A 16,184-nucleotide genomic window follows, 5' to 3' on the forward strand; every position below is an offset into this window, starting at 1 on the left:
AATTTCTCCTATTTTCACTCCTTAAATATTTAAATATATTACCATATTTTTATTTAAAAATAATATAAATCATATCTAAAAAATTATATATAAATTTTCTCTTTCACCAAATTATTTATTAATTTTTTATCCATTAAAAAAATCTAATCGAAGTATAAGCATAATATTAGTCATGTGTCCTAAATTATATGAATGATTTACAATTAAGAGAGGATGTAATATTATTAGAATAAAGAGGTGAGAGATTTGCGTGTAAGTTTGAAATGTTTATTTTGATGATCCGAAAAATAGTACTAATAATAATAATATAATTAAGCTTAGCCGCGTAGCTTGTTGTCTTGTCCGTATGAAATGAAATAAAGCCAAATCAAAAAAGCACAACAACGCACAACCCACCTGGCTTCTTCTTTCCTTTCCTTTATCATCATTCATTCACTCTCTCTCTTCTCAAAAACATAATAAACTCAATCGCAAACGAAACCCTAGCGTGTGTGTGCAATCGTGTGTGCTCAAGGTAATTTCTATTTCACCTCTAATTTCTCGCTTCTAATTTTGGTGTTTCCAATTTCTATTATTTCTTTCTTTCTTTTCCCTTTCCTTTCCCCCATTTGTTGCATCTTCATTTTTTTTTGGGCTTCTTCCGGTGTTCCGAATCCTTTTTCCCCCTCTCTTTTTGGATTCGTTCTCTTTCCCCCTTTATGGACCACCGCTCCCACTTTCACCATCGCCATTCGGTACCAATCAATTATCATCATTGTTTGTTGAATTGATCTTTTAGGGGAAATTATCTCTAATTTGGATTCATTGTATGATTTATTCAATGATTAATCATTTACATGTTTGAGGACTTTCTATATTTTGATAGGGGAACGATGCATGTGTTACTTGTTATTTTGTTATTTGGGAATTGGACATTTATTGTAGAGATATGTGGTTAATCATTTACATGTTTGAGGAGTTTCTATATTTGTGTGATTTTCGAATGATGTCTTACTTTCGAAATTTACGTGTGACGTTGTTATGTAGGCGCATGCTCCTCATCCTCCCCCTGATTACTTTGTTCGCGTTGGAAACTCTAACAAAGACGATTTATATTTGAGGAAGAGAACAAGGATGCGTCGTTGGCTATGCTGCACTTGTCAGGTGGAAGAGTCTTATCCATCAAATGAAAATGAACACCTGAAAAGCCCAAGGGGTTATGGAGATGGTCAGTACCTTTATTTAATCCACGGTCTTATTCCTTCTCGCTGTAGTCTTATTTAATCCGATACGTTTCTGTTTATTCTTCATGCTGGTGGATTGAACATTTAGATTTCATTTTATCGCATGTTTATTAGTGTTATCAAATATCCGCAATTACGGCGTTATGACGGATATACGTGGGGAGTTTTTGGACTCGCCGCAATTGTAAATACTGACCGATATTGCAGGCTTTTCCGTCATAATCCGTTATAATGGCACCACAAAGCGTTGGCTCTCCTCCACGGACAACACTAATGAATATTAACCGTCTTTTCTTATATGTACTTCAATTATCTTGTGCTCAAAATTTTACTGTCCCAAATTTTATGTACTTTATAGGCAACACAAAAGGTTCGAGAGTGTCAGCTCCTCTCAAACCTGAAGTACAAAAGGCACCACCACCTATCGAAGTTCCAGCATTATCCTTAGACGAGCTGAAGGAAAAAACAGACAACTTTGGTTCAAAGGCATTGATTGGTGAAGGGTCATATGGGAGGGTGTATTATGCAACATTAAACGACGGAAGCGCTGTGGCTGTGAAAAAGCTTGATGTTTCTACTGAACCTGAATCAAATAACGAGTTTCTAACCCAGGCATTTTTTTTTTCTGTCAGCTAAACAAGCAATTTTGATTTATACACGAGAATATTGTTGGTTCCTGCATTTTGTTTATTTCCTTTCTCATTCAGTATTTTCTATTTCAGGTTTCCATGGTCTCAAGATTGAAGAATGAAAATTTTGTTGAATTGCATGGATACTGTGTTGAAGGGAATCTTCGTGTACTTGCATATGAATTTGCTACTATGGGCTCTCTTCATGACATTTTGCACGGTATGTAGCTTCATATATTTTCTTTAATTATATATCATATAAGAATCTTCATGGATGATTTTGGCCTTCGTTACAGGTAGAAAGGGAGTTCAAGGGGCACAACCTGGGCCAACACTTAACTGGATGCAGCGAGTTAGAATTGCGGTTGATGCAGCAAGGGGATTAGAATATTTACATGAGAAAGTTCAACCATCAATTATACATAGGGATATTAGGTCAAGCAATGTGCTTATCTTTGAAGACTACAGAGCTAAGATAGCTGATTTTAATCTCTCTAATCAGGCCCCCGACATGGCTGCACGCCTTCATTCTACGCGTGTATTGGGAACCTTTGGTTATCATGCTCCAGAGTAAGTTTCCAGCTTTGAATATATATGTCTACGTGTATATGTTTTCCACGGAGTTCATAAGTATGTTGTTGTCATCTGTATAACAATGAATGTATAATGCTTTAGACTGTTTAGTGTTGCCTATCTATGCACATTATCTCTCTGCATACAGTTGCATTTGACCTTGTGTCAATTTATCATAGAATCATTGTCATCTAATAAGCCATGTTTCCCTTCACAACTTCTCTTGTATTCAATACATGTTAATGTTAATTCAATTCAAATGTGTAATATTTCTTCTATAACTGATGATAGAGCAGTGAATGTTGACAACAACCCATTGTCGGGAGAGTGGGCTCACACGACTCTCCCACAGGAAAAGAACCCGGGTTCCATTCTTAGAGTCGCCCATTCAGAAGGTGGTCCAACCCTGGTTAAAAAAACCAAATGTCTTGTTGCCGACTTGAGGGTTAGTCCCATAGTAGACTTAAAGGGCTTAAGTCGTGGGGGTACCTACTTTGGGTCAAAAATCCTAATTTAGTGGTATAGCAAAATAGTAAGTGACTGTTGACTGGTGGTATGTTTTTGTTACGAAGAGCAAATGAGGATTTGGAACATAGGGGTGAGAGTGATAAGGAGGTTATGGTTTCAACTCCTCTGAGCAAAATAAAAACCAACTACTAATATTTGCTATTAAAATGTTTCATGTCATTTTGGTATTATGCTCTATGATTCAGTTATGGAGGCATACAATTTCACTAGAACCTTATGAAAACCGAATTGGTATCTTTTTCTTGCTGAGTTTTTCATTAGTTTTTGCATCTCATTTCAACTTGCTTTTGTTAAATTTAAATTTGTTTATTGGTTTTTAGCTTATGTATGTTGCCAAACGTTGCAGATATGCCATGACTGGACAGTTGACTCAAAAAAGTGATGTCTACAGTTTTGGTGTTGTTCTTCTTGAGTTGCTTACAGGTAGAAAACCCGTTGATCATACCATGCCTCGAGGACAGCAAAGTCTTGTCACTTGGGTTAGTTTACCTTCTAAAACTTGTGCCTCATTATTGCCTGCCCTGATTCAATGGTTCAATTATTTACCAATGGATACCTGGTGTAGATATTTCAATGACATATATATATTTTTGTAGGCTACCCCAAGGTTAAGTGAAGATAAAGTGAAACAATGCGTTGACCCGAAACTGAAAGGAGAGTACCCCCCTAAAGGAGTTGCGAAGGTAACTCTTTTTTCTCTCTCCCTCACTTTAACTAACACATAATACATTGTATCTTCTATTCTGAGCTTGGCTGTAACAATGAGTATTGTTGACGACTATGCAGCTTGCAGCGGTAGCAGCACTTTGTGTGCAGTATGAAGCTGAGTTTAGGCCTAACATGAGCATTGTTGTTAAAGCACTCCAACCACTTCTGAAGGCTCCCGCGCCTGCACCCGAAACTTGAAGCAGATGATTTAAAGTTTAAAAACAAAACTATTCTTTGGTTTCTGCATCTTCTGCAAATACTGCAAATAATAATATATATAATATATATTTTATTTTTGTTTGAGATTGAATGTGTAGGATTGGATGGCTGGTTTTGTCATTGTTAAATTCCATGTATTTCTGGTTTTGCACTTTCGTGCAGAAGATTATAGAGCCATACTGCAACATTGGATTTGGGTTTGGGTTGCGTGGTGCTTACTTGTTTGGTAGATGTTTGTCACTCAACGCTAATCCCCCCATATTCTTTATTTGTTTCTTGACTGAATTGATACTTGGATTGAAAGACCTATGTTTGCTGTATCTTTTTGTTTGTCTTTTCTTTTCTAGTATTTGGTACTTGGTTATAGTTCCATGTTGTAATTGTTACTGTCATGTCAATTATCTTACAATAGTCATTATAGAGCTTTTATAAATCATACATAATATCTACTGTCTAATGCTCTATGTGATCATCTTACAATAGTCATTATAGAGCTTTTATAAATCATACATAATATCTACTGTCTAATGCTCTATGTGATCAACGATGATCAGTCATCTTATTTTAATGAAATATGTGGAATGATAGTTTGGCTCTTCAAATTAAATTAGTCTATTTGGTATCTCCATCAAAATATATATTTAAACAACATCAACCATATCACACATTGATGTACATATATTGGTTTGAATAGTCTAATGTTGAAGAAATTATTTATTGACTAAAGTTCTTCAATTTAAGGAGCTAAATTGTCACATAAACTAGCCGCGATGGAAATGGTGACATTTTTAAAAAATTTCACATAACCCTTAAAAAGAAGTATTTCACATAACCCTTAAAAAACATACATTCGAACAAGTGATATTTCCAATATGAACATTGAAAGTGCTTTTGGTGTGAGAGAAGTTTGTCCCTTAGAGCATACTTTTTCAACAAATTAAAATCGACCGGTATATTTAATATGTGCACAATACATAAGAAAAGGAAGTTTTTGTTATATATCTTGGAGAAAATTGAGTAGTTTGAAGAAAAATACTCTTCTGTTTACTGAATAAAAGCAAATGATTTTAAAAAAAACTAGCCTTACACCATAATTGTCACACATAAACATGGGTTGAAGTCACTAAGTAAACATACAAGAATGTTTTTTTAGGAAGTATTCGTTTTATGAATTAAAAATTTCATAGGATTATTTATGCTCACCCATTACCTTAAGAATAAAAACATGTAAATGTGAAAGTTATTTTATTCCTAAGAATATTTTATACCTAAAAAATAGTTTTCTTAACTTTAAAACAAATATAAGAATCTCTTTTTATAAATTTTATATTCTTGATAATAAAGTATACAACATTGAAAGAAACAGTACCTTGGACTAAATCAACCTAACATCTATTTTGCTAGATCTTAAATTTATCTAGCAAGTTTTTAGTGCGATGGCAAGAGGCCAACCTGACACTATAATGTCCAAGTCAGTGAGAAAGTAAGGAGTAATATGAGAGAGAATGAATTTGAATCATACATTTTTTTCATGTGAAATACCTTATACATGAAAGTTGGTTAAGGTGTCCCATGCTCCTTGACTTGGAATGCGAGACCTTTAGACGATATTCGATGGTGATCAAAGAACTATGGTCTCGATCAGGTGTGAGACTCTACAACATGGTTGGACTTCGCATCTCTCATTCTGGTGGAATGGTCTTGGATTGATGACATAGTCTTTCTCTTATTAAGCATCTGGCCGACCTAGAATAGTTGCCCTTAAGGCTGTTTGTGGTGTGGCAGCGCGAAGTCTTTCAATAAATTAGATTGAACTTTTCGTATCGAGGTTACTGCTTAGAGAAGTGGAAAAGGTTTGGTAGCCGATGTAACGACCGACTTCACTACTACGAATCATGCTAAATTGTTCTACCACGATGTTGAATCTCCCAAACTAAGCTCTCATAGATTCCATAAGACCATAAAGCTACTTGTATATTCAACAAATTATATTCGAGGACTCCCTATGAGAAACAAAACCAAGTGGTTACTTCCACTTCAATATCACCATGTAAAAATGCATATTAATGTCAAGTTGATGAATAGGCTGGCAGAAGAAGTCTAACTCTAGCTGATACCATTTTGGCTATAGTTGAGATAACATCACTATAATTAAATCCAAAAATCAGAGTGTATCCTTTGACTACCAAACGAGCTTTAAATCGATTAATCTTACCATATGAACCAACATTCACAGTATAAAGTTAACGCAACCTAGCAAAGACTTCACAAGAGGTAGAGGAAGCAATTCTCACATAGCATTGCTTTAGAGAGCACACATTTTATCAATCATTGCTTTCCTTTACTGAGTGAAGTAATGTTTCACTTGAAGTTTTATAAATAAAAACAAAAGGCAAAAAAGACATGCAAATATAATACAAAGGGGAAAACGATATATATATATATATATATATATATATATATATATATATATATATATATATATATATATATATATATATATATATATAAACCATCACTAAATCTTTATACAAAATTAATTTTTTAATACATGAGTTTTTTTAAAAGTTTTATTTGATTAAACTTTTACTTTTAAAAAGATGAGAGATTTTTAAAAGTTAGGTCAAGGAACTCTAATTCCATTGTTCAGTATCATAATATCTTGAAATGAGTTGGAGATGAATCATGGAATATACTTGTTCGAAAAATGATTCAAATAGAAGAAGAATGCCACGTGTAGTTGTATGAACTTTCACGGGCCAATAAACGTTGTTGTTGAATTACAACCCGACCCGGCCCATTAACCCGAATCAAGAACTATAAAACGTGAATCAACACTCATTACAGAACTAGAATTCATTTCAGATTACCAGAAAGAAAAAGAAAGCATACAAATTTTGAACAGAGCGATGGCTGAACTTTCCGTTTCCGATTCCGTTACCGTTTCCGACCTCATTTCGCAAGAACAACCCGTTCTTAACTCCGCCGCCGCCGGAAACGAAACCACCGCAGTTCCTCCGCCTCAAAACACCAACGAACTCGAAGAGAAGAAGAAACGCCTCTTGGAAGAACTCGAATCTGCTTTGGTTTCCACTCCGATTCCCAAACCTGTTCACAAACCTAATCGCCTAGGTCTTGGAATCGAGGTGATCGACGAAACCGCGTTGCTCGATAGCATTCCGAAGATCGGAAAACAATCGAGAAGAAGAGCTTCCAAGAAGATTCACAAGAAAGCTGTAACCGTCACTGAGACTGAGAGTGAGAGTTCAATCCACCTTGTTGCAAGAAACATCAGCAGCAGCAGTAGCAGCAGCGAGAATGAGAGGAAGTACTCTCGAGAGGAAATGGAGGCTGTGAGGTTTGTGAATGTCTCCCAGCAGCGCAAATTCTGGAAGAAGATTTACGATGCTCTTCAATCCACCTTCTCCGGCGAGTATGATGCTTTGGTTGCCGCTCCCAACAACCCTCCTCCGTTCGTTCCCAACAAGAAACCCATTCTCATTGGTCAGTACTCTATTCTTGCATGATAATTTTTTTTTTTTTATAATTTCTTGCATAATCATGCATTGTTTTTCTCTGCGTTGAACAATGTGCTGTTATGCTGACATGAGTTTTCTTAATTGGGCTGTAAATTTGGAATTTTTATATGTGCTGTAAATTTTGGTGAAATTGAATTGTGTTTCTGAAATTAACAGTGAATGCTTTTCTTGATCATTCTTTGCTTCTTATTAGAGATTGTGTGTTTGAAATTGATAATGTGTGTGCTATTGTAGTTTGTTCACAAACTTGATCTTAAATATATTTTCTGCTGAAGCTGTGTGAAACTTTATTGTTCTGATTTTTGTAACTTTGTGTGTGTCTAAGTGAGTCATGGTTGTGAGCTCAGATTGTGTCATGTTGATGTTTTCAATTTCTGTGATGGACAGGTGAGGGTGCTGCGAATGGAAGATGCAGATATATGAATGTCTATGTCCATTGAACTTTGAAGGATGAGCAAAAGGAACCTGAAAAGATCTAACTGCGACATTTGTTGACTATGTTCTAGTTTTTGTACTTAGGCACTGATTTTTCAGTTGTTTCGTTACTTGTATAAAGTCACTGTATATGAAAAGTCATGTTTTTTTGGCTTGATTGTAAAGTTGAAATACTACTTAGGTCTTACAGTAATGAGGATGCTGTGTTGTATATTGTTTGATATTCAATGAAAAGTTCAATTTTTGCTGTCTACATTGTGTTTGAATGAGTATACTTTTTGCCTTTATTGTTGATTTTGTATGTGCTAAATTATACTGTTATTCCTTCTTTAACCCATCTACAAATGCTGAAAGTTTTGTTATTGCTTTGAGGTGCAATTTCAGAAGAGTGCATTGAAGATGATGATAGTGAGGATGATTATGCTAGCATCCAGAGGCCGGCTTTTCAAGTAGACGGGGAACCTAATTTTGATTCTGGTCCACCGGAAGACGGATGGGAATATCTTAGGCGTGTCAGGTATTGCTGTAACTTTCATCTCTGCCCTCTATATTAGTGATTCTCAATATTGTCGTGGATCACTCCAGCTCCTTAGTTATTAAGGGTTCTGAGAATATGCATTAAAACTGACTCTAACTGCCTAGCTTCAAACTTATAGTGAGCTTTCAGTATTGTAAAATTTCTAGTCAGTCTAGAAATTCAAAATGCAACCAAGTATGACAATTGTAGTGGACACACTTTCATGAAATTGTCTTGTTTAGGTGGGTTAAGAAGTATTGGGAAATTATCTTGTTGTGGTGGAATTTGAGACTGGTATTTCTTACAGTGGTTTCCAAGAACATACTTTTACTAGGGGAATAAATTAAGCTACTTTGGTATAGATCTAGGTTTCTGATTTGTTAAATGATAGAGAGTAGAAGAAACTTTACTGTTGCCTACCTAGTAAGAGCAATAAAATGTACCTCAAACTCTTTTCTTGCTTAGGTGGGAGGCACAACAATTTCCTAATGTGAAGATATCCAAGCTGGATAGAAGTAAACTTACAAAGGAGCAAAGTCCTTATATGCCCCAGATTCCTGATATTGCCAAGTGTCCTGAGCATCTGTTGCCATTGAAACAGTGGGAGGATGCATTTCTTGCAGAATTTTCAGCACTAAGAGTGGTATGTATGTTGTTCTAGAACTTATCTTTGTCTTTCCTTTTTGTTTTCCTTCAATTTCTCATTTGGAAAGGATCAATGCTCTATTGCATAATCTCCCGATCAAACTTAACCATATAATTGTAAAGGACTCATAATATAATCATCTATTTTATTTATTTATTACTGTTGGATAATTGAAGTTCTTGGTAACTCGGTTTGGGAATGGGGCGGGTATACTGATTTTTCCTTAGTATAGTACTAAGGACTGACTTTGTTTCTCAATTTGTTATTCCAGAATCTGTCATGCCTTGTTGAAGAACGTTCAAGCACCATGCTGTCTGGCAGTAATTTTGGAGATATCCTACTTTGTAATAATAAGAGCATTGCTAAGGCTGATCAACCTACTAACTTGGCTGGCAAGCATGAGGATAACATTACGTCTTTAGAGAATCCTGGATTGAAAACTTCCAAAGATCAAACTTGCAGCAATATTCCCACTCCTCCCCTGCTTTCTACAATCCTAGGAATGGACTCTGTAGCCCGAGTATCAATGTTGCTGAAACGAATTCGCCTGCTGGAACCTGAAAACACCATCACAAGAATTGATTGCTTGTGGCTTTTTGCTCTCTGTGCAGCTGTAGATACTCCACTAGATGCAGACACTTGCGCTGCACTCAGGAGTCTGTTGCGAAAGTGTGCCGACATTCGTGCTGGAAAAGCTGAACTGGATGATGAGGTTGTAATGTTGAATATATTGGCTACAATTTCGGGCAGATATTTTGGGCAATCTGAAAATTGAATTTCCAGTTTGTAAGGCCTCTTATGTTTTAGAATTGGGATGGTTATGATTTTCCAGACTATGCATAAAATCTAATGTATGGTTCTAAGAATTTCTTAATATATGTCTTAATGTTTTAACCAAGTCATTATTGCTATACAATTAAAGTACACTTGAAAATACCAACATGGTGCTACACATTTAACATTTGGTCCCTAAATTATGTGTGCATGTATCATGTGAAAGAAAATTAAAGAAATAATGTGAATGATCTTTAGACCAATGTAATATAAAGAGAGGATAGTATTAAAATTTGAAGGAAAAAAAAAGAATGGAGAAGGTTGAGATGTAAAATTTGAGAAAACTTGAGTAAAAATGGTGTGGATTTGGATAAATTAGCCCTTTAAATGAATTATGTAGGTAAGAAGTATTAGCCTCGTTCTGTTGTGGGATACTTTGGACTAAAAAGAAAAACTAGATTATAGAAGGATAATTTTAGCTAAAAATGAAAATTAAATCATAAACAAAATTTGAATTATCATCACCCTTACAACTTTTTTAACTACCATCCGACTACTAGACCACCATCAACTGCCATTTTGACCATAACAAATGTCAATTATTTTCATTTGACAGCATATCCATCATTCTGATCCCATTGATCAACACTTCATTTATCTATGATCATCAATCTGATCACCGTCAATGATAGTCATCCTCCACTACCTTCTTAGAATTTTCATCTCATTATAAACATTCAAATACCTCTCGTCGATAATCAATGACTTGTACCATACAATCAATAACTTGCATGTTAAAATATTTGCAGCTATCACTCCTAATATTAAATAAAAAATGTGAGAGATATAAATAAATTCTTTGAGTTCATTTGCAGCTATCACTCCTAATATCAAATAAAAAATGTGAGTGATATGAATAAATTCTTTGAGTTTATCCACACTTCTAACTGATTCCTCATCCACTTAAGCAAACTAAAGCGAAATAAAATTCTATTGCATAGCACCAAAATTTCAACTAGTACAAATATTAAAAAATTTATAATTATTACCAATTTTACTTGAATAAGTTTTTTTTACAAGAACCGGTTAAATAACGACTTTCAAATTATTTCCTACAACTTTGACTAAATAAATCTATTATATATTTATAGTACTTTAATTATTTTAAAAATCTAATAATCAGATGATTTCAAATAAATATATCCACTATAAATATTTTTTTTGAAAAAAGAATATGCACTGACAGTATAAAATAGTTTTACACTGTCAACCAATAACGATCATGAATCAGGATAAATCAGACTGAAAATTTAAAAAATTTATATGACATGGCAGAATGTTATATTTTAATTGGATGACAATGTAAAACTTTTTTACACTAGTGGATAACCATTAAACTCAATATTTTTTTATGGTTATGTTCATACAATCAAATCCAAAGAATTGTTAACAAATGTTGATGAATTATTAAAGTTAGAAAGAAATAAAATTAAGTATAAATATATAAATACCATTTTAATTATACCTATAGTTAAAATGCACACAATACAATAAAGAGAAAAATGGATGGATGAGAATATTTTCTTTTAGATTCATGTAGGGTTAGCCTAGTGGAAAAGATAAATACAAATAAGACAAAATCATAGCCGGTATATATTTTTACATCGCTTTTGCTTGAGCTAGTTGTTATTTCTTATGCTATGGTGTAATAAAAGCTTGGTTACACATGTATATGTAATAATAGCAATTTGATATGTCGATTTTTTCTCCCACCTCTTCCACTCTTCCTTCTCACTCTCCAATTTCATCCCCATGCTTTTCCCGCCTTATCACCGCTTCATTCGGCCACCGCACCCGCCGCCGTTCCCGCCGTCACAACAAACTCAAACCCTCCTCCCCTACCACCACCACCATCTTCTCAGAACCTAAGCTCGAAACCGTCATAGACCTCACAATCTTCCCTTCCTTCCATTCCAACATTCGTCAAATTGTCTCCTCCGGTAAAGACGCATACCGCGACTTACAGACCTTGTTCACTCTCGACGAAAATCGCAGAGTCGTCGTTTCGTGCCGGCCTTCGACTATCCACTTCGTCGGAACTTCGGCTGCTTTGACGCTAGTAGCGTTTTCTGTTTTGAGAGTGTTGGTTGATTTGGTTTCTAGGTTAGCGCCGTGGCGGCGAAACGCGTCTGGTTATGATAAGGCTATGGTCCGGAGAGACCGGAGTCTTGGCGGGAAAGAGGTGGTTGTTGGATTGGGTCCCCGGAGCGGCGTTACGGCGCCGATTAAGCGATCTTTGAAGAATAATAAGGTTGCAGTTCAACGGAAATTGCCGAAATGGTGGCCAATTGTTAATAATCCCAATTACAATGGTTTTGATTTTGACCTAAATGAGCAAGAGGAATATAAAAGGGATGCTTACAGACTGGTTCGAGGTTTTTCTTACTCTCATTTTACACTTTTTGGTTTTACTGTTAATTATTATAATAATAACTGAAATGCACTTTAAAATTATTATAATGAATTTGTTTATTTATGCACTTTCTTGTGTTGAATTGTGTAGGTAAAGACACTCTTCTAATTTCTCTACTGTTTTCCATGCTTTAATTCAAGTTGCAACTTACCCACTTGATTTCCAGCAATTATTGACAGTAGAATGGCTGCAAAAGACATCTCCGAGAGTGATATCATACAAGTTAGTTTTTTGATTTCTCACACTGTTTTACTTGATTCAGTTTTATGTAGTATTTGTTTTAATTATTGGAAAATTTTATGTAAAAACACATCACAAATTGAAAGTAAATTTGTATTGAACAACTGTGAAATCGACGATGTTGTATGCAACGGAATGTTGACTTGTAAAGAACCATCGCGAGAATAAACTAAATGGAGCATAGATGAAAGTGTTGCGTTGGATGTATGGTAAGATTAGAGGAGATAGACTTGTAAATGACAACATTGGAAAGAAGGATAGAGTAGCACATATAATAGAAAAGATGGTGCAAATTAGGTTTAGGTGGTTTCAGTGTTATCAAATAGCAGCGCCATGGTCGCTATGGCAGATATACATGGTGGTTTTTGGGCTTGCCGTAATGCTAAATATCGGTCGATATTGTGGGTTTTTCCGCCATAATTTGCTATAACGGTGCTGCAAAGCGGCCGGTATGGTGGGATTTTGGCTCTCCGCCATCGACAACACTGGGTGGTTTAGACATGTAGATAGAATATTTGTGGATTTTGTAGTAAAGAGTACAAATAGATGAAGGAAAGTGAAAAAGCTAGAAGTCAAACATTGTAGGCCTTTAGTACACTCTTCTACAACAATAACAAACAAGTTAATATGGTTCTGTCTAAGCTTTTTGGGATTTAGTTCTGTCTAAGTTAGTGCAACTGCATGGTTATTAAAACACAAAAATTATTCTTTTTGGTAATATATTAATTGGCATAATGAAACACGGTACCAAGGTTTTGTGTAGTTATAAAATCCATGTTAAACATTTGACTTTGATGATGAACATCGAATTTGAATGATTAAAATACCAGACTGATGGTCTTTAACTCTTTTATTGAAGTGTGCATATAATAAGTCATTTATATAACTAAAGGAAATTTGTTTTCTTACTGGCGTCGATGTTTTTTTTTTTTCCCTGTATGCTTGAACAGTTACGTCAACTATGCCGAAATTCTGGTGTGCAAGTGTCGGTTGAACCAGCGAATATTCGGGACTCCTTGTATCGAACATCTGTTAATTTTGTTTTAGATGCTTGCAGCAGGTGTGATCTTCATAGGCCTGTCTGTGTTTGTGTCTCTACCTTTGTTTACTGCTGAGTATCAGCTGTTATTCATGCTGTATACTTCTGTTTTAATGATTATTTTGTTTATATTCAGTGCACCAACTTACGCTACTTCAGTTAGTATTTATGGTGAGGATTCTCAACAATTCCTTGCTGGATTTGCGGAAAACATTGGCGTTGAAAATGTTCATGCTGCAACAATTGTGTCTGCAGCTGTGGCTTCACGTACACGCGCTTGTCTTTTGCAGGCTTGGGTAATTTTCTTACTTTGAATCCATGATCTTTTAATCTTGTCTTTTAGCGTTTGGGTTTCAACATGATTACATTATTGTAAGTTTGTAACTAGCATAATAAAGGCAGTTATATTTTTTGCTAGAATACTGTTGGCTGTCTTTCTGTTACTGGAAATTTTCGCTAAATCCCTATATCTTTCATAGATATTCTATAACTTCATGCCATTAAATATGAATACTTTCTATGTTGGTCACACAAATGATAGAATTCAATGGATGCTAGTTTATTGAATGCAAGGCAAACATGTTGATGCTTTGGGAGACATAAACTAGTGATTTCCTCAGATACCTTCTTTTTTTATGAAGTTCATTCTCCATTAAAACTAATGATTTTTGGTTTTTTCAATTATAGGCTCTAGAAATACAAGGCAAACATGTTGATGCTTTGGGAGAACTCTCAAAGATGTGCCTTATCCTACAAGTATTTCCTCCCGAGGAATCTTCGGTTTGTACCTTAAACAATAATTTGCAAAAAATTTCCATTGAAATTTTCCACTTAGTATATAGGACTCGGTTTTAGTTGTCTCTTCATAATTACCCTTTATTATCACTGGAATTACTCTTTACATATAAGCATTAGATGCTGTTTTGGATGAGTAGATAGAGTAACTTTTGTGCAATCTATGATTTATGAATTAACCTGTTGCTTTCTAATAGCACTTATTTTGGTTGTTTCTCTGCAGCCTGAAATGGAGATGGTTAGCCGGGGCCTAGCGAAGCACTTGAAACTAGAACAAAGAAAACACCTTATGTATCTCTTTGGTAAAGTGTGCAGTGAGGACAGTCACGGGATTGCAAGAGAAGCCCTTGGTTTGGTATGAAACCGCTAACCCTATTTTTGCAGATATTGCGCTAATGATTGCTTGCTAGCTTCCTACAATTTAATTGTAATATAATTGTCATAATGAACCTTCTGAAAAAAAGAAAGTTTCCTCACTGGGTGTGATAATACTATTATGATTTTTATGTGGGATAAATCTTCACAAGATTGAATTCTGAAACATAGTATCGCCACCTTGGGTGTGATGATACTATGAAGTTAGAAAAAGTTTGAAAGTTTTTCACAGTCATAGTAAAGAGCATTCATTTCTTATAGGTTTAGAACACTTCTCTATACAGTGTTGAAATTTTGATCTTCTACTTCATTTTTGAATTTGAGTTATCTTGTGTTATTCCTTTGATGTTGAACTTTTTTCAAACTCTTCAATCTAACCCTCCTTTATTTTTGTAGATACATTCTCAAAATTACAGCGCCGGTCAACTTGAAGACAACATAGCACCTTGAAGCTTTCTGCCTTCAGACTGTAGAATGCATTCTTTTAGAATATTTATGTTTAATTGTTTAGTTTTGTATCTGCTTATGAAATATATTAAGATGGTTTATTTTAGTGATGTATAATAGTAATAATAATGATAACAATAATTATAATATTCACCATAATCATCATTAAAAAGATGTCTTTTACATTTGAGATTGTTAAAACCTAAATAGATAGTTTCTCAAAGTTGTATTGTATTGTAGCTCTGAACCTCTACTTAAGAAAAGTAGTTCTGAATCATAAATAAAATAAACACTGTCTTAATAACTTTCACTTAATAATAGGTCAAACACAATAACTAGAAAGATTAGATGCAAGAAAACAAGTGTATTTCAAGCAACAATCTTAATATTACAGTGTATTTCAAGCAACAAATAATCTTAATGTTACTTGTCACTTTAAACACGTGCAACTTCCACTTTCATCACATGAAGCAAGGGTAGGCGTCCTTTAATGGAACAACATGTCAAGTATGAATCCTACCATGATTTGAGTTTGGATTATTCTTTGCCATTCTTCACCTTGTTCTCGAGTAAAAAAAATACAATTTTAATGTTATGTGTTACTTTATTAAGCATGTGCAAGTTCCATTTGTATCACATGCAACAAGGTTATGTGTCATCATAGAGAAGAAACACAATAGTATATCAAATATGGACCCCATAATGGCTTTCACCTGATTCATTATATGGTCCTATGACATTCTTTATCTAAAAGCTTTTGATTGAGTTGATTGGTGATACCTCTTCAGATGTACTAATGAAAAAGCTAGGATTCTTCCAATCAATGGACAATGTTATGTTGTGTTACCCCGGTCTCCTAAAATTGGGCATATAGTTTTGATTATGATTCTTTTTCATTTTTCGAAGTCAACATAGGTTATATTGAGTTACTAATTAAAAAAAATAAATTCACACATCTTATGGAAACCAGTGTTTTAAAAACCGGACCGGTCATCGAACGGTGTGACCGGTGAGGGTACTGAGT

At 34.7% G+C, this 16,184-nt stretch overlaps 3 protein-coding genes across 4 annotated transcripts; all 3 read left to right on the plus strand.

Annotated features, from left to right (window-relative positions):
* Positions 1–355: 355 nt before the first annotated feature.
* On the plus strand, positions 356–4,200 carry LOC131648777 (PTI1-like tyrosine-protein kinase 3). 2 transcript variants are annotated; one of them, XM_058918504.1, is made up of 8 exons: positions 356–514; positions 1,027–1,207; positions 1,582–1,835; positions 1,946–2,072; positions 2,149–2,422; positions 3,300–3,432; positions 3,550–3,636; positions 3,740–4,200. In XM_058918504.1, exons 2-8 carry the CDS (start codon positions 1,114–1,116, stop codon positions 3,857–3,859), a joined length of 1,089 nt encoding a protein of 362 aa, XP_058774487.1. In that variant the 5' UTR covers positions 356–514; positions 1,027–1,113; the 3' UTR covers positions 3,860–4,200. The 2 variants fall into 2 exon arrangements, with proteins under 2 accessions (XP_058774487.1, XP_058774486.1); XM_058918503.1 differs by lacking the exon at positions 356–514 and adding an exon at positions 550–734.
* Positions 4,201–6,665: 2,465 nt separating this feature from the next.
* On the plus strand, positions 6,666–9,999 carry LOC131645754 (uncharacterized). The gene is made up of 4 exons (XM_058915968.1): positions 6,666–7,384; positions 8,239–8,371; positions 8,837–9,014; positions 9,289–9,999. Exons 1-4 carry the CDS (start codon positions 6,790–6,792, stop codon positions 9,790–9,792), a joined length of 1,410 nt encoding a protein of 469 aa, XP_058771951.1. The 5' UTR covers positions 6,666–6,789; the 3' UTR covers positions 9,793–9,999.
* Positions 10,000–11,462: 1,463 nt separating this feature from the next.
* Positions 11,463–15,603, plus strand: LOC131645755 (uncharacterized). Its single transcript, XM_058915969.1, has 7 exons — positions 11,463–12,226; positions 12,431–12,486; positions 13,455–13,564; positions 13,680–13,839; positions 14,231–14,323; positions 14,562–14,693; positions 15,110–15,603. Exons 1-7 carry the CDS (start codon positions 11,545–11,547, stop codon positions 15,161–15,163), a joined length of 1,287 nt encoding a protein of 428 aa, XP_058771952.1. The 5' UTR covers positions 11,463–11,544; the 3' UTR covers positions 15,164–15,603.
* The last annotated feature ends 581 nt before the right edge of the window (positions 15,604–16,184 follow it).

This window comes from Vicia villosa, linkage group LG2, assembly GCF_029867415.1.
Source record: "Vicia villosa cultivar HV-30 ecotype Madison, WI linkage group LG2, Vvil1.0, whole genome shotgun sequence".
Classification (NCBI taxonomy): domain Eukaryota; kingdom Viridiplantae; phylum Streptophyta; class Magnoliopsida; order Fabales; family Fabaceae; genus Vicia; species Vicia villosa.